Source organism: Indicator indicator, chromosome Z (assembly GCF_027791375.1).
Source record: "Indicator indicator isolate 239-I01 chromosome Z, UM_Iind_1.1, whole genome shotgun sequence".
Taxonomy (NCBI): Eukaryota; Metazoa; Chordata; class Aves; order Piciformes; family Indicatoridae; genus Indicator; species Indicator indicator.
This window is the reverse complement of record NC_072053.1, coordinates 17512934-17538071: the sequence shown is the minus strand read 5'-3', so window position 1 is coordinate 17538071 and position 25138 is coordinate 17512934. Positions and strand designations below refer to the sequence as shown.

The window sequence follows — 25138 nt, the reverse complement described above, 5'->3', positions numbered from 1 at the left end:
TTTTTTCACTTTAGTGTTCAGAGTGGGTATAAGAGTGGTGAAATTGCAGATAATGAAACCAGACAGCAGATATGATAGAAATTTAAGGACTGATACAACTGAAGCTGAAGTTACTGCACATCGGCAGGTAGAAGGGTCTGTATATTAAATAACTGGAAAAAGCTGTGAGATTATAGACATCATTTGAAAGTACAGATCTAGACAGATCCCAATCAGCTGACAAAAGTGCTTTTTAACCACCGCATTTCCCCCTTTACCATAAAGACTGCAATAAATCCAGTAGTAGTATATTAAAGCTGTGTTCTCATGAGTCTCTGTATAGAGTTTGTGGTAACGGCAGAAAGAGTTCAAGCTTTACTACATTTGTATATTATCTGAATATTGAATAAATACGCTGCCTTAACTCATGCTCCTTTTTTCTCCTTTCAGATTTTCTATTTTGTACATACCTTGTTTTGTATATACTGTATATGATGACTTCGGTGGGCAGTGAACGTACCCGGGGCACTCGGGACAAAACGCAATTTTCAACCACACAGCCAACACAACCACAGAAACAAGTAGTACAGGTATGTGATACTGTATAATCTTCTTGAGTTGAGAGTGAGCATGTAATACATTTCTTCCGTAAGTCAATAAAAATGGAGAAAAGATGGGAGGGAAAAACAATAGTATACTTTGGAGGAGGAAGTCTGATATTTTGCTTTAATTACTGACTAATCCAGCACAGCGTGAATTTGTCCCTATATTCTTGCATCTAAAGGGGCTTTGCATTCTTACACAACATTTCCTATCAGTGAGGAATTCCATGCTTGTGTCAGGAGTTCTGTCTAGTGACCTCAGTGTCCCCAGATTTCAAGTTTTCCATATGTTTACCTCCTGATGCTAGGAGATTTCTAGTTAATGGAGGAATTTGAGTGGGTGGGAAAAGCTTCATAACCTCCCCCAGCACTGAGGTCAGACGAACAGTCCTGTCATTCTCCAGATCCTCCATTCAACACTTTTCATAGGTAGGTGTCAATTTTGCTAACCTCCAGTCAACCTGCACCTCCCCAGTCAGCCAGGACTGCTGATAAATGATGGAAAGTGGCTTGGTGAGCACTTGAGCCAGCTCCCTCAGTACCCTTATGTGGATCCCATCTGGCTGCATACATTTGTCGAAGTGTAGTATGTCACTAAGCATCTCCTCTTGGACTATGGAGGCTTCCTGTCCATCTCAGGGATAACCAGAGGACAGCTGGTCTTACTGTTAAAGACTGAGGCAAAGGCAATTCAATACCTCAGCCTTTTACTCATTCTTGCTCACCTTCACCCTGCATCCAGTCAAGGATAGAAAGTCTTCTTAGATTGTTCATGATGTATTGAAACTTCTAAAATTGTCTTTTATGGCAGTGACCCTAACAGTTCCAGCTGGGCTTCAGTCCTAATTTTCTCCCTACATTGCCTCATGACATCTTTAGTCCTCCTAAGTTGGCTGCCCCTTCTTCCACTGGTCATAAACTCACCTGTTCTCTCTGCGTCCCAGCAAAAGCTCCTTTTTCAGCCAAGCTGGCTTTCTTCCCTACTAGCTTGTCTTATGGCACATGGGGATGGCCTGTTGCCACACCTTTAAGACTTCCTTCTTGAAGAATGTCCAGTCTTCCTGGACTCCTTGGCCCTTCAGGACTGCCTCCCAAGAGATTCTGTCAATGATTCTCCTTTGATCAGGTCAAAGATAGCCCTCTGGAAGTCCAAGACAGCAGTTCTACTAATGCTCTTCCTTACTGCCCCAAGAACTGAAAACTCTATAATTTCATGGGTGGTCTATACCATACCGTGATATCTGCCTTGTTGGCCTTCCCCCTGATTCTTCTTATAAAAAGAAGAATTTTCTGTGATGGACACTATCAGTTTTCCTGCTGCACACTGGCTTTCAGATAATTATTTTTTGTCAATGTTCCATGCACTGGTTCCGGTAGATTCAATTCAGCTGGTGATACAGGCAATATCATCACATTTTGAGGAGAGATGTCCTAATTGCTATCTGACCATTCCCAGGTGCTTCCATCATTTCTAGCCCATCAATATCCTTTGGGTGTCTACTGTTGCATGGCACTCTGGCCCATACCTCAACTGGAATGGGAGACCAAGGATCCTTGTTAGCATGCAATCCTGCAAACATGGTTGTGCTGCCCCCACACTTAACCTGTAGTGAGCCTGGCTTTATCTCTTTCGACTTCTAGTGTAGTTCTTTTGATGAGCCCTCTGAACTCCTGTGCTGATATCTTTTTCTCTCTTTGTGACAGGAGTATCCTTGTCTGTCACCAGCTAGCCTGGTGTCGTGTAAACCTATGATCAAGGAAGCACTAAGTCCTGCCAGTGATACCAGTCTTGGATCTCCTGTCTCTTCCTGTTTCTTTCCTCATCTTTCTTTTCAACTGGAGCGATAGAGAACACTACTTGTGCTCCCAGCCCTTTAACCTGTCATCAGAAGGCCCTGAAATCTCTCTTGATTGCCCTCACATTTCTTGTTGCAACTTCATCACTTCCTATCTGGAAAATCAATAATGGATAGTAATGAGGTCTCTACCAGGCTAGAAAGATTTCACATCTTTAACCTGGGCCCCAAGGAGGCAGCAGACTTCCCTTGGAAGTGGATGTAGTCTTGATGATACCAGGCCTTCTGTTCCCTTCAGAAGTGAGTCACCTTACAGCAGTGACCTGCTGTCTTTTCTTTTTGAAGGTAGTTTTGCTACAGGGCATAGGCCAACTTAACCTTGTTGATACTACCAAGCTAGAGCAACTATTGTCCTTGTTATTGTTACGTCATGTTGCAGTGCTTTGTATAGTGGTGATTCATGCTAATGTGTGGGTTTAGAAAGTTACTTTCAACAAATGAAGTTGAATTTGGTTTTGTTTTATAACAGGTAAGGCTGCAGGAATATAGCAAGTAGGTTGACAGCAGTGGTGGATTCCCCTCTTTTGACATATACTCTGCATGAGACAGACACAGGCAGATGGAGCATGTCCAGTGAATTGCTGCAAAGGTGGTTGAGAGGCAGGGTCACAGGATAAATGAGAGGTGCTTGGGGGAACTGGAACATCCCTGAAAAGGCAAGGTCGTATGTTTTGTTCTAATACCTCATGAAAATGGTATAGAAAAGGTGAAGCCAGACTCTTCTCAGAGACACAGTGGCAAAAGTTGGAACACTGGAAATTCCAGCTGTTAAAAGGAGATAAAATTTTTACAATGAATGCAGTAACGGGTTAGAGAGGTTGTGGGATCTCTGGGCCCAAGCAGCTCCTCTGATGGAACATGCTCTCAGTGAAAGTTTGCACAGAGTATCACTGGAGGAGCACCTTTCCAGCCTAGTGGTTTTAAATGTTAAGCCTCACAGACCTTTTTCTGTTAATTCTTGGAAAATAGATACTGGTTTGGTCAGTTCAGTGGAGAAGATGGTTAATTAATATACATCAATTATATTTTAGTGCACCATATTTTTTTATTGTTTAGATATTGGATGTGATCTTCCTGTTTCATCAGGTTTGCAGATCAACAGAGATGTGTGGAATTTTACTGTAACAGGTCACCACTGATTAATTTTTCTGAGCATAGAATAATGTTGCCTTCCTAAATGGAGACTTGTCATAGTATTGCTTTCCTCATCATTCGAGTTATTTAAGAAATTACATCACAGTTCTTTTGCATTCCTTCTGGATAATAAGTACACATTTATTATACACAATATTATATAAATATGCAACCTTCAAAAAGGGAAAGAAAGAGGTTCCAGGAAACTATAGACCACTCAGCCTCACCTCCATCCCTGGAAAAATGATGGAGCAACTCATCCTGGAGGTCATCTCTAGGCACTCAGAAGAAAAGAAGGTTATCAGGAGCAGTCAGCATGGATTTACCAAAAGGAAATCCTGCTTGACTAATCTGATAGCATTCTATGATGCTGTAACTGAATGGGTAGATGCAGGGAGACCAGTGGATGTAGTCTACCTTGACCTTAGCAAGGCCTTTGACACTGTCTCCCATAACATCCTTGTGAGCAGGCTCAGGAGGTGTGGGATGGAAGAGCAGACAGTGAGGTGGATTAGGAAACTGGTCACACAATAGAGTGCAAAGAGTGTTAGTCAGTGGTGCCAAGTCCAGCTGGAGAGCCTGCAACTAGTGGAGTTCCCCCCTGGATTAGTGCTGGATCCAGTCCTGTTCAAAATCTTTATCAATGACATTGATGAGGGGACAGACAGACAGGGTCTGCTCAGCAAGTTTGCTGATGGTACCAAACTGGGAGGCTTGGCTGATACACCTGAAGGCTGTGCAGCCATCCAGCAAGACTTGGACAGACTGGAGAGCTGTGCAAAGAGGAACCAAATGAGGTTCAACAAGGATAAGTGCAGAGTCCTGCATGTGGGAAGGAATAATGAACTGCACCAGTAAAGGCTGGGAGGTGATCTGGTAGAGAAGGTAGCCCTGGGGAGAAGGACCTGGGAGTCCTGGTGGGCAACAAGTTATCCATGGGACAGCAACGTGCCCTTGTGGTCAGGAAGGTCAGTGGTATCCTGGGGTGCATTAAGAGGAGTGTGTCCAGCAGATCAAGGGAGATTCTCCTCCCCCTCTACTCTGCCCTGGCAAGGTCCCACCTGGAATATTGCATCCAGTTCTGGGCTCCGCAGTTCAAGAGGGACAGGGATCCACTTGAGAGAGTCCAGTGGAGGGCTACAAGAACGATTAAGGGACTGGAGCATGTGCCTTATGAGGAAAGGCTGAGAGACCTGGGGTTTTTTAGTCTGGAAAGAAGATTGAGAGGGAATCTGATAAATGTCTATAAATATCTGAGGGCTGGGTGTCAAGAGGGAGGGGAGAGGCTCTTTTCAGTTGTACCCTGTGATAGGACAAGAGGTATAAGCTACGATGGATATAAACTACAACACAGGAAGTTCCACCTCAACATGAGGAGGAACTTCTTCACTGAGAGGGTCACACAGAACTTCAACAGGCTCCCCAGAGAGGTTATGGAGTCTCCTTCTCAGGAGACTTTCAAGCCCTATCTGGATGTGTTCCTGTGTGATCCATGCTAGATTCTATGGTCCTGCTCCAGCAGGGGGGCTGGACTCGAAGATCTCCAGAGGTCCCTTCCAATCCTTAACATCCTGTGTTCCTGTGATTTTTACTATAAGATCTGGACCTATTACGGTCACTTAATTTTGTTTCACACACTTCTGTGTGTTAAGAATTTCTTTATCTCTCTTATGATGCAAAACACCATATCTTGTGAAGTTGAATAAAATTTTATCTGTCTTAAGGTGCTACTGTTTTCTTAGTTGCAATTAAAACTCTTGTATAGGATAATACAATGTTACTTGTAACCACGGTACCATAAAGAACCACCACTTGTTGGAAGAAAACCACAGCTTTTTGTGACCCTTTTTGGTGTTTGTATGGTAAACATGTAGGGGTTCTTGTTATTTTTTTACTTCTGAATTTTTGGTTCCCTCTGGGTGTAATCCACTGGCATAAATATTAATGATACTACACTACTTGTTTCTAAGCTCCTTGCTTACACAGGAGAACTGAAGACACTGTCACACACTTGATGTTATAAAATTAGTATATATTTGTTCTGAAACACGGACCTGAAAAAAGGTCAATTTTTGGGGGGAAGGAGGACATCTGGCAACTTCCTGTTTCTTTTCAAATATGCCATTGTACTTCTACAGAAATTACATAACCTGAATATTTTTATTCTTCTTAGCTTGAAGAAAAATCTCTCTAGTTTAGGAGTTGCAGTAGACCTGATGAGGCTGAAATCAGAGCAGGAAAATGGATCAACTATCAGGCCGTATGGTTTTCCTCTGTGCCGAGCTCTCAGCCAGCACCAAGTGCTGACTCCTTCACATTGAGCACTGCACTAATTGGGAGGCTTCTGTGGAGGGTGGCACCAGGGCTGCCAAAAGAATTCCAGAGTGGGCGCTCTGTTACTGAGTGCCATATGAAGCTGTCAGCATCACACTTGGAAAACAGGAAGTACTGTAGTGTGGTTAACTCCTTAGAAAAACACTAATTGTCTTGGAACATCACCTCTGAGCACAGCAAATGTGGATCCCCTCAAGGAGCTTGGACAGCTGCAGTGACCTTTTAGAGAATAAGCAGCTGGTGGTGTATGGTGGAGTAATTTTTAGACTCTTGTCAGCGTTCATACTTGGCAACCTCCTCTAGAGCTTGTATTTGTGGTAAACTCCAGAAGTGATACAGTGTGAGGCTGATAGAGTGAACTCATGAAGCACAGAATTTCATGTGGGTAGCCTTAGAAGTGAGAGTTGGAAAGCTGCCCAGGATGAATATTTTCTGCCAATAATTTCAGTGGATGAGGGTGTCCGTTTGTCAGTGAAGAAGCCTTCCACAGCTCATCAGCTTGAATTTTGGGTCCTGGTTCTCTCTGCAGTATCTGTCTTCTCTAGCATTAAACAGAAGCCTCTTCTATTCTGCCAGAAATCAAATTAGGTCCAGGGTCATGTAGCATAGAGTTATCTTTGGTGTTTTTATGAGAATGCAGTTCAATCAGGCTCCAAGTTGCACACTATGAAGAGTATCCAGCATTAGAGTTCTTGAGTTGCTCTCTGGTGCAGCTAGAGCCTATTAAAATTGATGTCATTTTATTGCATACACCCATTTTAGTCTTTCAGCATTTAGTGAAGTTGACCTACATGGATTTGTGGTTCAGAAATGTTAACAGAAGCACTGAATATTTTAGTAGTAGCAAGATCCTTTAACAGTTTTCAGACAGCAGTGTTATAAAGAAAATAAGTGCAGCTGCTCATGGGCAAGATCTGCAGTCAGGTTGTTCTTGGGGGAATGGTGAAGGTGGTTTGAGCAGGAACCATCACATATGATTCATTAAGCAATACCATTGTCAGTTTCTTAAGAGCGGTAGGTAGTAGATAAACATAAAAGTAATATCAAAATGTAGGCTTCTCTGGTGAATTCAATTAGATGGTTGTCTCCTCTATGTAGTGACCTTTAACTGTGGTTCAAACTCCTTAGAATGTGTTAAAATCACTTCTGTCACAGCCAAGTTTTTAACCGCAAAATGGACATGGAGGATATGTTAAACGTTTCCCCATAGCGCCACTGTTCTTTTTGTGTAGATTCTTCTTGAGAATTTGGAGAAAAACAAACATAGTGACACTAAGAGATACTTTTGAAAAAATGCATTTTTACCTTTTGTGGTTTTTTTTTTAATGTTTGTGTTTTTCAGGCAACAGCAGAACAAATTCGCCTTGCTCAGATGATCTATGATAAGAATGATGCAGATTTTGAAGATAAAGTTAAACAAGTATGTTTCTTACAGTACAGAGTTTTTATGCCCTGCAATAAATTTTTCTAAAGATGACTTATATTTTTGGAGCTAGAGCATCTATTTTTCATTTAGATAAAACCTTTTTCAGAAGGACCTAAGTTTAACTAGGAAAAGGTGCTGTTATTGTACCATGAAGTCTGTTTTCAAAATATTTTGTGGTAATATAGCTCTGGCTGTATGGTTACATCAATGTATTTTCCTTTGTAGACAAGTCTTTAAGTCCTAACTCTTCTGTGCTTATATGTCTTTGTATCTCTTGAGTATGATCTTGGTGCTTAATGATTGTCAAAATAAAGAGTACCTTCAGTTTGTCCACACGTACATGCATATGGGAAAAATGTCACCTTTGTAAACTGAGTTTGCCATTGTGTTGGCTGGGTTTTTTTTCAAGAAAAGTAAAAGTCTAGTAGCTTAAAGATGAATTTAAGTGTTATTGAAAAAACAACAAATAAAATAATCTGACCTCCCAGATCTGTGTATGCATTAAAATGATAGAATTACACTGTGAAAATGAAATCTCATACTATTTTCCTTATCATGCTGAGTTTTGGGCATAGCAGCTTAAGCTTCTATTACCTAATTATAACCAAGTCCATTACATCAAGCAGGACTGAGAATCCAGGTTCCTGTTCTGCTGTGAGTATCAGTGATTTTGTTCTAGTGAACACATCATGACTCATGAAGAACCTAGGAGTACACCCAGAAGGAGAGAAGAATTAGCATGGAGACATTAATGCAGTAGAGGAGCAGATTTCCTCATTTCTTTTCTTTGTAAAACCTCCAACCCCCTCTGAAGCATTATTAAGTGCTTCTTCTTGTTCTTGTTATGAACTTGTTCTGTTGCTGTGTCACAAGTGAAGTCTTGTAATTCTTGAAGCCAAAGGACCCTTATCAATAATGCCTATAGCTCTGCTGGTGGGGAAAAAAAGAAAAGAAATCCCCAGTGTTTTACATTGTGCATATATGTTTCCAACTTATGTAGTTTGTTTTCTGTGGGTGAAGTTACTGAATGTCGCATGACACACTGTGATTATTTCCATCCCACACGCCTGAAGATGTGCACACCAGGTCCGCAGAGCATAATTCAGTGATGGGTCTCCTTAAGCAGCTATAGCTTATAGCTTTTGTGTGGCCTTACGCTGAAGTGGATAGAGAGGGCTGATCTGGCTGAAAAATAGTGGGGTTTTTTTGTTTGTTTTTTTTTTTTTTTCCTCCTGATGGATCTGTTCTTGGTTATGGCAGATGGCTGTAGGAGAAAGGGTGGTACTGGAGTTGTCCTGGTCTTTTGCATCTTTATCTTCATACACTGCTGTGTCTGAGGTGACAGCATTTGCTGCAAACATAAAAAGGGGAAGAAACAAAAAAAAAAAAGTGAAAGAGTGCTTTCTTGTTTACCATTTAACTTGTGTTTCATCCTGTCTCTTTCCTGAATCCCAAGCAGATCTGTAAAATGCAGATACCTCTAGGTAGGATTTTAGTTTGCTCTGACACAGCAGCTGTGCACTTTCTTGGAATCTGTCGTGGTACTAACTCTTTCTTACGATGATAATTCAGGTATTTTAACATGTCTGACTTTTACTGCCAGCTTATGGAGGTGACGGGGAAAAACCAGGACGAGTGCATAGTGGCACTGCATGATTGTAATGGGGATGTGAACAGAGCAATCAACATACTGCTGGAAGGAAGTTCAGACACGGTAAGGTTTTACTTTGATATTCAGCTTCACTTTCTGTTTGTTATGTGTGTCTGCTTCTAAGTAGTGATTGGGAAGTTTGTATTTCAGAAGCTTTCCATTTCCGTGTCTCCATTCAAAGTCTCTTGAGGGAGATAGGGACACAGGCAGCTTCTCTAGTACATGCGTGTCTTCCAGTAGGCTGAGCTTTGAAAATGTTGTGGGTGATCAGCTGCTCTCTAGCAGAGTCCTCCAGCTTTCATTTACATGCAGTAATTTTAACTCTGCAGCAAAACCAAATGTTTAGACAGAGATTTTTTTTGCTGCAGTTTGTTGTTACACTGTAGCACCTCCACAACCCTGAGACCTCAGACTTAAAGTGCTTGCCCTGAAGGGTGATCTTTACAAACCTTAAGAGCAGGCAGATATTTTAACTTATGCAGCTTCTGCTGATGTGCATTCCCAGTATTGGAAGTTGGAGGACATTTCTACATCTGAAAGTTGCATTGCTGACACTACTAGTGGCAGGATAGGATAGAGCAAGTAGTTGTTCTTTTAACTGTGTTGCTTATTTTTATGGCTTCATTGAAAAAAAAAGTAAGAGGAGACAAAGCAATGTGTGTATAACAAGAAGTAGTGTTGCTTAGAATGTTTCACAGAATGGGTTTTTTATCCCAAAAGATAGCAGGAAAGTATTTCTTGCAGTGTTTGAAATTTTTGTTGGAGGGATTTTTTACAGTTTATCTGAGTCAGTGAACTAGATTACATCTTATCTGAATTGGGAAAGAAACCTGGACTTCCTTTCTTAATGCTTGAACATTCAGTACTTCCTGTGATTTGTCAGGATGTGTACTCTGGCTGAGGGGACTTTCTTTTCTATCCCCTTTTCATTTATCGGAGTTGAGGTCATCTAAACCAAAAGTGTATAATAATGAATGAGCTTGCAAGCTGGGAGTAAGAGCATCTCAATTAAATCTGTCTTGTTAATGTGCTGATTCTGTGTTCTCTTGTCTTCTTACATTGGCCATTTTCGACTTGAAAATAGTTTTCTGGTTAACAGCATTAAATACTTTCTTAGTTTAGCAGACTTCAAGCACTTATGATGCGGGAGAAACTTTCTGAACTCATTTCCAATTAGAAGCAACGTATGTTTGTTCTTTTTGATAAGTTGTAACTCGAAGCCTACTGGTTTCTAGACAAAATGCAACCTAGGAAGTACAGGAAACTTAAAGGGCTCAAGGAGGGAGGAATATTAACTGAAGGGTGTGAAGAAATCTTTTATTCTTTATGGAAGTCTGTGGGCCTTGCACTGAGTTTAAGGCCATTATACTCCAGAAGACCTTATCTGTGGATGTGATGGAAAATTGGAAGTAGTGGTGGTACTAGATTTGAATGCAGATTCCCCAGTCTTTTACAGTCTTGCTCTGCTTTGATGCAGGAAAAGATGATTTTTCAATCCTTTCATCTGTCCAGTTTGAGGAATTAAATGCAAGATGTGATAGCTAGAATGTCTACTTATATAGATCTTTAGTACTTTGCCAGCCTTGAATGTTTTGTGTTTGTTTGGGGTTTTTAAAATGCTGTTATATTTTAAGAACTTTTTGCTGTGTTATTTAGTCTTTGTGAAGGTTTTTTGCTTGCAATAGTTCTGACAGTCTAGCATTGAGAAGGGCATGCTTCTTTGCCCAAGACTTCCACTAATTTAAATTCCTACAGATGTAATATCCATCTTATGTTTTACTTCCAAAACATTTAAAGAAAGAACAAAGGGGGTCTTTGAGATTATTCTTCTTTCCATCATTCAGTAAGAAGGCTTCTGTAACATATTTTTGAAGGTCAGGCCCACAACTGTCATTTGGGTTACCTCAAGCATTGTCAGCTGAAAGTGTAATCGGTTAGCTCCCTTATGAAAGCAGAAAGCTTCATCAGTCTCTGATGGAATCCCATGCCCAGAGGTAGCACCCCCCTCTATCTTGAAGGACATGCCCAACTTCTCAAGGCTTTCCTTAAATTGTTTTATAATAAATGATGAAAATGGAATTCTTTTGTAGCCATCCTTTTACTGATCCTTCCCAAGACATGTAAAATCTTACTAAGGAGAGACTGCTTCCCTGTAAGCTTCACAGGATTATTGAGGTTTGGCCGTATCTTGAAATGGTCAAAGGTCTTTTGTCACTGTGCACATCAATGGAATACCAATGAATTCTGAACGATATAGACTTGATTCTTCAGTTGTTGGTGCAGTTGTTTTTCCTCCTGTGAAGCGTCCCCAAAGCTCTAGGAGTGTTTTAGTGTGTAATGCGGTTACACGGGCTACAGCAAACAAAACCGTTCAATAGTTATTGGAGGAAGCAGTTTTCCATTGCACAATAACTCATCTATGCTGCCTGTGCCTAATCTGTGATTGCTTCTGGCAGTGCAGACCTATACTGGAGAAGAAACTGAGAAGTGTTTTCAGATGTTTTTTCTCACCTATGCTATTTCAAAAGTGAAGTGAGTAACTATTGTCTTAGTCAAGAGAGACATTGAAACTGCTTTGTTACTTGCTTTCACAATAGCATTAGTTCCCTTGATTCTAGGCAGCTTGGACTAGCTGGTCATTGGTTGTCTCTTGGACGTTTTTGAGTTGTCTGTACTGAGGAGAGGGAAGACAGGACCTGAAGATACTAATGGTGAACCTTTTTTTGTTTGATGTTTTCTGTTAGATGTCATGCCTTTAGTGCTTCACAGTTGATGGCACCTTATTTGCCTATACAGATTTCTTACTTAAATACCTTACCTAGGTTTATATGTATGTCCAAATCTCTAGGAACTTACCTGCCATCCTAATGGTTTGCAAATAATACTTTTCTTCTTTACTTTGCAGCTATGCCTCAACAGACTAGCTGTACAATTGCATAATATATGAAGCCTTGTGCTATTCTTAGCAGGTGTGTTAGTAATTTTATTTTCAGCTTCTACAGATAGAGCCTGTAGACTCCTGTAGAGACAATACTATCTCTGAATTTATTTTAAGGATGGTGTTTAATATTAAAGCTGAAACCTGAAGCGTCATTGTGCTCATATTTAGGCTTCCTTGAACTAGTAACAGCCCATTATAGCCAGAAATGTTAGGGATGCTCACATAAGATAATTGGACTCCTAAAACTTACTTTCTCATCTCTTTGCAAAAGTCCAGTCTCTCTTTCCATTTGTATCAGTGTAGTCTGCAAGGTATTATGTATGTAAAAAAAACCCTAAAAAACTATTTTGCAAATACTTGGTTTTTTTCCCATGAACTGGAGGGGTGTGAGGTGGAAGCATGCATTGAGAGCAGTCTCTTCCTGTACAACTTATTGTCTAATTCTGTTCTACCCAAATAGACTTCTTGGGAGACTGTAGGGGGAAAGAAGAAAAGTCTTGGAAAAGAATGTTCAGAAAACAAAGAGAGCAGAGACAAACGAGGGGACAGACAAGTGAGTCGTGGACGGGGAATTTCCAACAGACGGGGAAGAGGAGGCAGCCGTGGCCGAGGGTGTACGTATAGGGATTCCTTTTTAAAGATTTGATGCTTTTCTTGGTACTGAAATGGGCTGAGTTAAGAGCAAATGTTCAGTGGAGTAACGTCCAATTAAGCTGTAGCTCAGCACTTTCAGTTAGGGAGCCTAACTTTTGTGTGACAGATATGTTTGATCTGTCTGTGTGACTGTGGTTTGGAATGCTGTGTGCTTGTTCAGGGACACTAAATTTAACTGTCTTTCTTTGATAAGTTGATCTTGTGCAAATTCCTGTTTTTTTAAGTTTTAAAACTGACTCTCTAAGACTGCTTGAGAGCAAGTATGTTACTACACAGCTGATACGCTGTTGTTTCGTTTAATGAAAACATTATCTAGCTTTGTTTCCCTCTCCTTTTATGAGAGCCTGAAGATATTCTCATCATCTGGTAAGAGGAATGGAAAGACTGGGATCATTATTAGTCTCTAGCATGTATTTCTCACATGAGGTGAGTTTCTGCAACAGAGTTTTGAGTTGAAACACTTGAAAAGTTGCTACAATGAATAGAGGTGCAGTAATTCATTGTACAAAAGCAAACCCATGTTTTCACCTAGAATCACATTAGATCACCATTGGATAAAGGTTGCTTTTTTTCTCTTTTTTTTTTTTTTTTTGCCAGCAGTATCAAAGCTATATTCATTGCCTGTAAGGACCATACACAGCACTGATGAGGAGAGAAATCAGAATGAAAGTTATATTTTCACAGTTAAATGATATTTCAACTTTCCACTGAAAAGCAGAAAAAAATATTTACAATATTATTCAACTCCTCCAATTCATTATTGGAATATATTAAAATATTGTGCCAATAAAGACATTGTGAATTGTAGAGTAATGTCAAGATAGGAAAAAATATTAATAAAATTTGCAGTTGTTCTTAGAAGAAATTGAAATTAGATCCATTTTACGCAAGTAAGGGCTGAAAATTTTTGCCGGAGCTGGATGCTGCTTGTCTTAGTAAATGGATTTTTTTTTTTTTAAAATTTTCCTTCCAAAAGCCAGCCATCTTCCAGAATACTTTCTCAGGAATTTCCACAGTGAAACTGAAACTAAATTTCCAGTAATTAAGTTGAAGTGCTTTTCTCACCTTCACCTGGTTGTTATTCCTCTTATTTAAATACAGACAGGAGTTCTTTTACATTTCCCTGGTTATAGAGGGACATGATATGGGTTGACAAGAGAAGAGTTGTTTTTGGTTATCCTTTATTCTTCCACTGTTGTCACCCAGCACATTATCAAGGAAACACAGTATGAGGCATCTGTGTTTCCTGTCTCATTAAAGAGATGAGGCTATAATTAATTTAATAGTGTAGACTGGAAAACACTACCTCCTCTCTACCTCTTCCTGGCTACCCCAAAAAAAAAAAAAAAAAGGTCTGCTAAGGAACATTTCCCCCATTAGGTATTTTGCTTCTTAATTGTCCAGTGCAAAGGAAACGTAACTTCCAGAGAAGAGGAATGACTGAGATTTGTTGACCAGCTCACTTTAAAATCGTGCCTTTTCTTTTGGAATTGAGTTTAAGCAGGTGGATATGTTGCTTCATGTATGAGTCTCTAAATCTTGTCTTAAGCTGTCCTTTTTCCACAGTTAGAGCTGAAGAGAATGGAGTGGACAACAATCAAGGAGGCAGGCCTTCAGACCGTGGGAAACGTGGCCGTGGGAGAGGTGAGATGGTGACGCTGGTGTGGGACTGGCACTGATTTCCTGTCCTGAAATGGAACTCTCCCATTTATTTGTTTTGACATTTCTTTTTAAGCGTTTCTTGGTTATCCTTTGATTCCATAAGCGCTTTGGCCACCTTTAATTTCGATGCATTCCCCTCCATTACCCCATAGCTTGTCTCAGACTCAGAACAACTTAGATGAATTAACACAATTTACCTTTTTATGGTAATTTCCTGTGTAGCAGGCTGATGTCTTCTATCTATGGAGAGCTCTTTTCCACATTGACTCATGCCAGCCTCCTGTGAGTAGGAGCGCACTGGGTTCTTCAGGATGTACACGGGCAGCAGGAGAGTACGAGATTCCATCTGTATTACCTGGAGAGTGATTTGATGTGTACTTACGCTGTTTCTTTGGGGTGGATCCAGTTGTAAGGCTTGCCTTCTGGTTTTGGTAGCTGATGAAAGTACAGGCTACTGCAGAGACTTGAGTAAAAGAAGGAATTTGTTATGGAAGAGCAGATGAGAACTGTGGAAAAAGAACACTGCACAGTTCCAGTCCTATCGTTTAGAGGGGTTAGAAAAGATGTTGAGAAGTGTGGAGCTAGTTTGGATTTTCCCAGGCTGGAGTGGAAAGTGGCTTGTTTTCCCTTAGGACTGTGTCGGTAAGTGTGAGATAAATTGATCAGATGCACAGCAAAACTCATTTACTTCAGCAGTATTTGACCGGTGAAAAGTTCTGCCTTTAAAGAGCTCCATTTGCTTTGGAATATGTGGTAATCAGGCATTCAAAAACAGGTACATCCAGCTTCATTGTCTGCAGATCTGCATCTTAAAGTGGAAGATGCAAAAACATGTAACTTCCAGAGGCTTTTGAGAATGACTTGATTCTACCTGTGAATCAGCAAATACCAAATGGTGTGTTCACAGGGAAGGATGTGGTAAAGTTCACCACTACAGTTTTTGGTATGTTAGCACTGTTAATAGATGGAATCTAAGTCTCTGTTTTAAAAAATAGTTCCTTATATGCAAATCATAAATATAAAGGTAAGATTTTACAAAATCTGTTCAGTGAAACTTAATTTCAAGTACAGTCTACTTTTTACTTTGGAACCTTATGAAAAATTCACTGCTTTTGTTATCAGTGCTGTAGCTTTCTAGATGAGTATCATATGTCTCAAGTCAAAGCACTTGATCATCAGACCAAACTGACGTACCTGATGAGATAGGAATGACTTAATTCTATTCAATGGCTTAGTATACATGGTATTACTGTACCTCTCTACCAAATATTTTAGACTGTACATTCATCTGAGTCAAGTATCTTTATGAAGTGCTTTCAACTGTCTGTGATAAACCTATTGAATGATTTCATGATTACAAGTGTGTAGAAAATCAGTTAATTTTAAATGCAAGCCCTTCAAATCTGTAGGAGTTGTGTAAAGCTGTGTAGTTCGTTCTTAATTTCAGGGATGCATGGCTGCTTATCTTTCAATATTAGTAAAAAGAACAGGAAAAGGCTTTCTGCCATTTCATTCAGTAGCGTTTCTTTTCTGTTACATGAAATGGTCAAATTTGGGATTAAGTACTTCAGCTGAAGGTAAATAGATTGGTAGTAATCACCACAGAACACTTTTTTTTAGGACTTTTTTAATTCAGAGTGTGTGTGCAGGAATCCAAGCACTGGGTAGAAAATTAGGGGTCCACTAATATCAGAGCAACACGCTCTCTATTTTAACATACCTTCTCTGGCTGGAGTTGTCTTACTGGTTGCTTTCTAAGGGAAGATCTTCAGGGCTATCATATTACTGCTTCAGTATAGAACAAGCTAATTTTTAGAAATTACATGCACTAAAAATAGCAGAAATGGGTTCACACTGAGGTGGTAATGTGCTGTTTACTGAAAGGGAAAATCTGATATGGAGCATTTTAGCCTTGATACTGTAGGCACTAGCTTCCTTGTGAACTAGATCTTCTGTTAACTTCTGTGTGGCATTCCTCGCAACCTTGTAGGGTCGTAGGTGTACAGTATACAAACACCATTTGTTGCTGGTATGCAGGTCAGGGATTTGAAGTAGCCATCTTAGTGACTGATGAACAGAAAGCTGAAGTGCATCACAGAATATGCTTCAGGATGCATCCCAGCTGCAGTTGCTCTACCCTTAATTTTTGCTTGCTAAAATGAGGGTGTAAATTTTGGCTTGGAAAGAAGTCAAGGATTTTTTTTTTTTTTAATTTTTTTGAGGGTATCCTTCACATATGCCTTTTTGGACTGAATTTCTTGAGTAAGATTAATTTATATGTAAAAAATGCTGTAAATATAATGAATAGTAATTGCTTCAAAGTGATTGTATTTATGTCAGTATTGCAAGGATTTGTAGTTGTCTGGAATGGAACATTGTGAAGAAATTATAGAGGATAATGGTTATGTCCTTAGGAGTGTCAGCTCTAGAAGTATTTTCTTACTTGTCTTTTAATCAGCTGCTGTGACATACAAGTGGACAAACTTCAGAGGCACAGGGGTTGTTTTATGTTGGTGTGTTTGTTTTTTTTTTTTTTTTTTTTAATGTTCTTACATTTCAGTTCGGAGTGCAGGGCTAATTCTTCCCCTGTCCTCTACCCTATGTTGAAGAGGGATCTCATAGAGCTAGAAAATCCTTGTGAAGGAGGGGTTTGGGGTGTGAGGAACAAGCAGATTATAACTTTGCCTTCAAAAGATGTGAGTTAGTCTTTGACAGATCTGTGAAATTTTTGTGGGGAGATAAACTGATCACTCAAGCTAGTGTGCAAATGTGGGAATAATAAATTAAACCAGTAGGTTACAGGTTCAAAATGAACTTAAGGAATTGATTCTTCCTGTAAAGTTAACCTGAAGGATTCCTTTCAGTAAAGTGTTCTGAGTGCTGAAAATTTGCGCACAGAGAGAACTGACCATTTTATCCTTAAAAAAAGCCCCCACCAACACTGCAAGAGAAGGAAAAGTCACTGAGACTTTTGATGTATGTAAATTATCTCTGGCTGAGGAAGTCTGACCCACAAGTCATTGAAGATCAGGAAAGTGTCCAGAGAAACTGTATTGTGGTTTCATTTCATGTACTCTTCCTTAAATATTTCATTGACCATAGACGATAATGGGATAGCAGGTTGATAACCTTTTGGACTTGATTTTTCATGCAAACTGTTACAGATTCATGAGTAGCAATTGTCCTGTTTTGCAAAGTATTTGTTGCTTCTACTTCTCTTCCTCTATCTTCCTCTTTGTTCTTCCAGAGCAATGTGAGCATTCCATAAGAATGGATACTGGCATGGATTCTTTTTTTTCCTAGCAAAACAGATAAAAATGAAAGGGAAACACATGTTTTAATTTTGGAACTAAATAGCATGACAATGACTTCTTTTTTTTTTTTTTTTTTTTCCTTCTGCTGACTGTGTAAGACAGCAAAGTATCATACCTATTTTTGGTAAATAATCTGACTGTAGTCTAGCATGTATTCCTTGATCTGTCTTAACTTCTTTTGCGTTTGTTTTTTTTTGTTTTGTTTGGGTTTGTTTTGTTAAGAAATATGCTGTCCTTGAAAAAGAATAGAGCTTCTGTAGCCAGAATCGCATGTCTGAATATTTTTCGGTTTTAAAAACTTAGCCTAATTGGCACAGGAGTTATTTTTGGATTTCTTTTGCCAGAATGAGTAAGGGTGTTGTTTTTTCTGAAACATAAATGTTGAGCAGACCTTCTGGAGGTCACAATCTGAAGTCTGCTAGATTTTGCTGTAGTGGATTTCTGCATTGGTTAAGAAGCTGTGTTTGTTGTGTAAATTTCGTTGTTTGGTTGGGTGGTGGGTGTTTTTTTGAGATTAACCAGAATTTAGCTTTAACATGCTATCTTCTTCTAAATACTATTTTAAAGTCGAAATTTTTTGGCACCTGCTTCTAAAAATGATTACTAGAGTACGTGCAGTACATTAAACTGATCCAATGCTTTTAGCTTTGTGATGACTAATAAGACCAAAGTGATTTGAATCATTAAATAAAGCCAGTGTCTGCTTTGGTAATATGAAATACCTGGAATACTGACTGTCTACACTGAACCTTCCTATCTCTTCATAAGGCTTAAGCCAGAGCAGAGATCAGGGCTCTTCTTGTGTGGTCAGAGATAAGCACAAATCTAGGGCATTGCCTTCTCTTCCAGTCTGCTTTTCCTTTCAGCTGCTCTTGGGCCTCTTCCTTAGCCTTAAAGTGTCATTATCTACCTGTCAGTGTGAAAATCTGACTTTTAAAATATGGAACATGTGGAGAGAATGGAAGGATTTAGATCTGCAAGCACAGCAAACCATTTTCCACAGCTAATGGCTAGTCCCCATACGAGCACAACTTTTCTCGTGCTCCCATTTGTTTTGGGGCAAGAATTGCTGATGAATGATTCTTTCCATGCATGGATGGCACCAGAATGAATACTTGTAAGTAACAGCAAAGACCAAGAAGTAGAAGGTCTTTACTGTTAATAGGATTCCCATGCATATGTAAACAATTTCTCAGAAATGGAATGAATACCTATTTCTGTAAGTGTATATAAAGCATGTGGAGAACATCTTTGGATATGTGAACTGGGAGGGCTACCCCTTTGTGTATGGCATCGTTAATAAAGACAATATCTGGTGTAATAGATACTGGCTATTAGGTTTTGATTGATATCTCCAAGTCACCTTATTTTAAAACACTCTTACTGGATAGTAGTCTAAGACTGTGAATGGAATTTCAGGAATAACATGATTTACTTCTAACAATTTCTAAAACTGTTAGTGATTCTATTTGCTGGTCTTAAGCAGTAGTTTATTGTCCCTGTGCTGCTGTATGGCATCTTACATATGTGTCACTTGCTGAAACTTCATCTTCTGTTCAGTATGCTAGGGTTATTCTTGGAGGGTCTTGCGCTTGAGAGGCTGGGTAGACTTAATTTGTCTTGTAAAATCTATTTGTGTGTTCATCCCAGCTATTTCAGCCATCTCTCTGTACTTAATGGCTGCCTCACTCAAAGATATTTAACTTTCTGTGATTCACAGCTTTCAAGTGGTCTTATAGAAAATAAATTACATCGGTGGCCCCTGCAATATCCTAAAACTAACTTGTTTAGCTGGTTCTGCTCTTAAAAAGTATTTACTGGGCAGAAAGATTATCCATATTGAAGTGATTTCTGTACATCTGAGAGCTGCTCCCTTGTTTTGCCAGGCATCTGCTTTCTGGATTGGGGATTTTCGGTGGTCAAAGCAGTAGAATAGGTAGACTGAGCAAAGAGGTTTGGAGGCTGAGTTACAATCTGTTGTTGCAGCAGGGTCTGGAACATTGTTTATGGCAGAAGAAACAGCACAGCTTCAGACATGGGCTTGGTGTGAATGTGGAAGAAGGATGGTGATTTCTGGGATGCAGCTGTTCTTACTTCTTTCCTAAGCTTTGTCTGTTTTCTCCCCAACCAATTGTAAAAAGAGAGCAAAGGGGGAAAATTTAAAAATAGCAGGTCTGGTCTAGTGTCAGACTTCAATTCTTATGTGTTTTTTTTTTTTTTTTTGTACCACCAAAATACTGTATGTCACTGGATGGGAATTCTTCCTCTGCAGGTTTCTGTGATCCTACTGTAGCTAGCAGTTGTCATGTTATGTAGGATATGGGTAAAGTTTTTCCTCAAAATGTTGGTGAAGTTATCCTTCTATTTTGATACTTCTAAGGAGTCCTTGACAAATGTAGGTAGTGGACTGGTTTTAAATGTTCAGAAATGTCTTTTTAACACATGGACAATGAACTAGGACAAGGGGAAGAGCAAGTGGTGCAGAGAGGGGATGGAAGGTAATTAAAAAAGGAATTCCCTACACTGGTTTTACTGTGTCCTGGACCTGCTGCTCTTGTGCAAGTGATCCCTGAAGAGAAGGGGCGATTTTGATGAAAATTCAAACACAATTCACAAATAATTCTGATGTTTGGACAAACAGTGTATTGGTGATTTAGTATGACAGCTCTTGTGCTCTAGTAAACTTGTAGTTGCTTAGTGACTTGTAATTGCTATGCACTTTTGTTATTAAAATAAACATAACCTGAATCTAAGTTTGCAGCTCTTGACCTCCTCCTGTTCTTGTGATATAAATGATATTCATGGTGGGGGTGGGGTTTACACTGCATGTTAGAAATAGTTTCTAACAGTTTATCAGGATGTGTGCTTTATGGATAGTTAAGTAATATGAAAATTTTCATGCCTTTTTGTCAGTATGGAACATGCAAAACTCTTCACTGTATCAAGAAGCTTGTAAGCTGAGGCTGGTATCCAAAATGGGAGGCAAAAAGTACTTGATTTTGTTAAGATAGAAATGAATATTCTTTTGGCTGATAATGAGGAAATTGTTTGAGTAATTAGAATTGGATAATTTTCATGTCAGTAACTGTGATTAAGGGCGAAGTGGAAGGAATGGGTGGTTTCAGGTTGGTGAAAACAGGAGAATATGTTTAGAAAGGTGAGCTGAGTCAGAGAAGGAATCAAATGGAGTGTTTAAACTTTTTCAGAGGCACAGTGACAGGGAATTGCTTGTGAGATTAGGGTATGCAGGCAGGGGTTCTAGGTCATAGGCAAGAGTGAGAAAGAGACACAATTTCGAACAATGATTTGACAATAGCAGTCTCATGTGGAATGAGTATTTAGTTAAGTTTTCTTGACATTTGGAGCTACTTCAGTAGATACAGAAAAGATGAAGAATTGTGAGCACTACTGAAATGGGTGCTCTTAGATGAATTGTGGCTTGCTTGTGTGTGTTAGAGACAAATGATCCTATGACAAAATCTGGGGAGCAAGTGATATTTAGCTTCAGCTGTGATAGTTTTCTTCACCTGCAGTTTTTCCCAATGTGACAGAGTCATGACTGGCATCTCCTCTGCTGTTGCTGTTAAATGGTATTTTCTCTCCTAGGATGTGGACGTGGCAGAGGGAGAGGAGCAGGGAGGTTTTCAGCCCAAGGCATGGGGTAAGAAACATGTAGAGCGCAAGGATCAGACTCAGTGGCAATTGACAATTGACAATATTAATTGACAGTATTGCCACTGTATATGTTAGTATTGATCTATGTTTGGTAAAACAATATGGATGCAAATCACAAGTCTTAGATTAGAGGAATTTTTTTGTCTTAAACTTGTACAAACCTAATATATGTTCACTCAGTATCTCAAACTTGGAGAACCAATTTGTGCCTATTAGTAGCAGCCACAAAGTGCCTTAGAAGCTGAAAGTTCTGTGATATGTATAGTCCTAAGTCAATTGAAAAACATGCAAGGTCTATATAAAACTAGAAACTCTTGCAGTTATAAATTTTCTTCTGTTTTCAAGCTTTTGTACTTTAGCTGCTTGAACATTCATGGATGCTGAAACCAAATCATAAGTTACTCAGCAGTTCTCAAGTTTATTCTCAGTTTTGGTGGAGTAACTGGCTTCTTAGAAGTGTGGCCTACACTACTTTCATTCTGCTATTCTACACTACTTTCAAACTGCTATTTCAGGAATTGTTTGGTTCAGTTTCTCTGAAGTAATTTTTTTTTCTCAGTCGCCTCACTTCTTTGTTGTTGTCCTTTCTCTTTATTCCCTTTTGATCTGTGCTCATAGAGAAAAAACTTTCCTTTGAGACCAAAACAATCAAGATAAATTTTGTGGAAATAGAGATGTGAAATCTAATGCAACTTCAGATAAAAGTGATACTCTTGTGTTTGTTGAATGACCCATGTTCTCTTCCATTTCTTAACTTTTAAAACTCTAGGACATTTAACCCTGCAGACTATACGGAGTCTTCTGCCACTGATGGCTCTGGAACAAAATCAGAGATTTGGGAGACTTGTAAGAATGATGCAGATGATGGAACTGGTAAGATGCTTCAAGAGGTAGAAGGATTGGAATGAAGACCTATAGCGAATTGTCTGTTAGTGTTCGGTTAACTTCTGAAAATGTGAATACAATACATCTCACATGATGCAGATACAAGTTCATTTTTATAGTTTAACTGCTGCTAGTTTGCAGAGCACATCCTGTAGCCTGTACTTGTCTCCATTAGAATGAAGGGAAGGCAATTTGCAATTTTCTTGTTTCAGTACTAGCAATCCATTGAGAGACAGAAGTTTGAAGAGTTACTGGGAAAACCTTGTGTTTGAAGAGCTCTTCAGGTATCTTAAATACTGCTTAAGAGCTCACTTCATGTAGTTAAGGAGTGTAAGTCATACTAAAAATGATGGGTCCCTGGGCATGGGCAGTAGGGTATGAACATCTAAGTAGAAGAAGAAGAAGAAAAACTATTTACAAATATGAATCCATTCAGTGACTCTGGGATGGCTTTGAAAGCCCCACCCATACAACATAGAAATGTAAGGACGCAAGTTTCCAGGATGGAGATGATTTCCAAGATCTGCCACCTTTGAAGAGAAGTATTGCTAACGAAAGCAAGACTAGGCACTTGAATGGAAGCAAGAACAACCTGCCTGAAGGTAGAAGCGCCTGTGTATTTTTGTATGGTTCTGAGTATGAATGAAACACTTCTGGGTAAAGGCAGGAGACAAACATAGTTTGGAAAGGAACTGCTTAACAGTCGTCTTACGGTCGTTCAGAAATTAATAATGGGACCTACTTGTCTGTGACTGGGAAAACAGGATACCTTGCTGCTTCTCATTTGCTGTGACAGGACATGAAGACAAAAGAAATGCTGTGTTAGGATAGAGAAATTCATGTACTTGAGAATGACTGATTGCTAGGAGACTTTAAAAAAAGAAAAAAAATCCAGCAAAAGTTAATTCTTCTGATCTCTTTATTGCTGAAGCTTACTCAGATGATTATTCATCAAGCCCTGTGCCAAGTGTGGAAGGAAAAGACTAATACTGGAGGCCAGGATGTGTTCCACTGAGCTGTGCTGAGAACCACTGTAGATGCAGCTTTTGAAATTTAAGGCAAGCCATTTTGACTTAGACAATAGCAGGCTCAGTGTTTAGTGGGGCTTGTAAGCAACTGTCTTGTCACTCCTGGCGTCCTCCAGTGCAGTGTGGGGTAGTGGCCCCTAATATATTAATGTTTATTTAAAGGGATTTCTTTTGTCAATATGGCATCTTCCCAAGAATTACTTTTGAAATGACTTAGTGCTATGGCACGAACAGAAAGGAACATTTAACTCATGTTAGTTTTTTGAGTAAGTTTATCAGATAAATGAGTTAGAAGGACACTTAATGACTTGAAATTCCCCGAGGACCACTGATGCTGCTGTTTGCTATAGAAATATCAGAGAATGGAGTATGTTGTCACAAGTATTGCAGAAGGAGTAAGAACACATACAAGAAAGGCATGAAGAGACTGTGTTGGGGGTAGAAAATTTGGGGGTTGGTTAGTTATTAATGCCTGTTACTGGAAGGCTGTGGCTTACAAATTACTTTTACTTACTTCCCAGGTGAGTTTTAATATTTTGTGACTCTTCCTGCTAATTCTGGGTAGTCTTCATGTGCTTCCTTTATGGCAAGTCCTGTTCTTTGTTGTAGACGTCTTCGTAGTCTTCAGCTAGAAGCAAGAGTACCTTGTTGTGGGTAAACAGAGTGTTAGGTGTACAAGCATACTGACATAAGGGGTTGCTGCTGAGCCAACAGAGTAGCAGAAACTCAGTGTGCTAGTTGATGTGTGGAACTTCTTTCAGTTGTCAAGTGTGTTTCTGCTATTAGTCTGAGCACATGTCAGTAAGAACTGCACTACTCAGTAATGCTGCTTAAGGCATGTATCTAAGGTGAAGGTGTTTGGGAATTTTCCTTAGCCCCTTCAAAATAATGGTTCTAAGAGGTAGGAATGAGTGAGTGTCAGTGTGGAGAGTTTGTGCAAAATAATTTGGTTGATGTAAATTTAAAGTAAACTAGTTAGGGATCAGTGTTCTTTTTTGGGTGCTAAGTACCATATTGCTGCTAATCTTAATGTATGTCAAGTGCAGATGAAAAAGGCACCATAAGTGACAAAACAAAAATACCTATATATATATGACTATAGAAAAAGTGTTTCATTTTGCAGTGTTTCTTATTTAGGTAAACTGTAGTAAGTCCCTAAGCCAAAAAGAGGTCTCTTTAAAGAGAGTGTACTTCAAAACAGCATAATTTTAGTTTTGTCCAAGGGGCAAGCACTTTCAGCCTAGTTATCAAAAATGTCTTGAAGGTTGTTATAGGAGCCTGCTCCTGGGTTAGTAGTTTTAAAACAGAAGAGGGAGTGCTGGGAACGAAGATGGAAGCATCAGCAGGTGGTAAGAGTAGCTGACAAGCGTATGTAAGGAGATTGTACACAGTGGAGCTGGTGATTTAATTTGTTAATCACAAGTACTATTTTTTAACTGGTTCTCGGTTTTGTTTTTTTTTTTCCTTAATTTACAGTGTTGCTATGTTACAAATCAGCAGTCCCAGGAATAAATAAGTTCCCAATATGGAGTTATTAAAGATTTGACTGAGGATAATGTATATGTATGGAAGTCCATAAAACATGCACTAGGCAAATGAAGGATGTCAGATAAGAGTATGCACAGGGAAGGACAGGATGGAAATCCCTGCCTTTATTCCTCATTACCCAGTCCCATTTTTCTGCCTTTTGGGTGGAATAAAAAAAAAAACATAGAGACACAAGATTATCTCTCACTAGCTGCTTGGAAAAATCAGTGTCTTTCATCTGCAGCTACATTAAAAACTAGTAACTGGGTGTAATGTGGTGGGTTGAAAATTTCCCCCCAACATTAAATTTGCCAGACCAGCTCAGTTGGAAGCAAATGAAAGCTGTATTTACAAGCAAAGCTGCATTCTACAATGAAATGCAATGAATATGTACAAATATACAATATTTACAGATATTTACAATTAATGAACAGTATTCCCCTTGCCAAAGACCAGGGCAGCTGCAACAG

At 39.4% G+C, this 25138-nt stretch overlaps 1 protein-coding gene across 2 annotated transcripts in view; it reads left to right on the top strand.

The window, feature by feature from the left end:
* The first annotated feature begins 440 nt into the window (after positions 1-440).
* Positions 441-25138, top strand: part of UBAP2 (ubiquitin associated protein 2) — a 97887-nt gene continuing 73189 nt past the window's right edge. For both annotated transcript variants that reach the window (XM_054398092.1, XM_054398091.1), the window contains exons 1-7: positions 441-569; positions 7248-7325; positions 8935-9045; positions 12384-12537; positions 14144-14221; positions 21160-21214; positions 21998-22101. In XM_054398092.1, coding sequence (XP_054254067.1) covers positions 471-569; positions 7248-7325; positions 8935-9045; positions 12384-12537; positions 14144-14221; positions 21160-21214; positions 21998-22101 — 679 coding nt within the window. In that variant the 5' untranslated portion in view covers positions 441-470. The remainder of the gene's footprint in view (positions 570-7247; positions 7326-8934; positions 9046-12383; positions 12538-14143; positions 14222-21159; positions 21215-21997; positions 22102-25138) is intronic.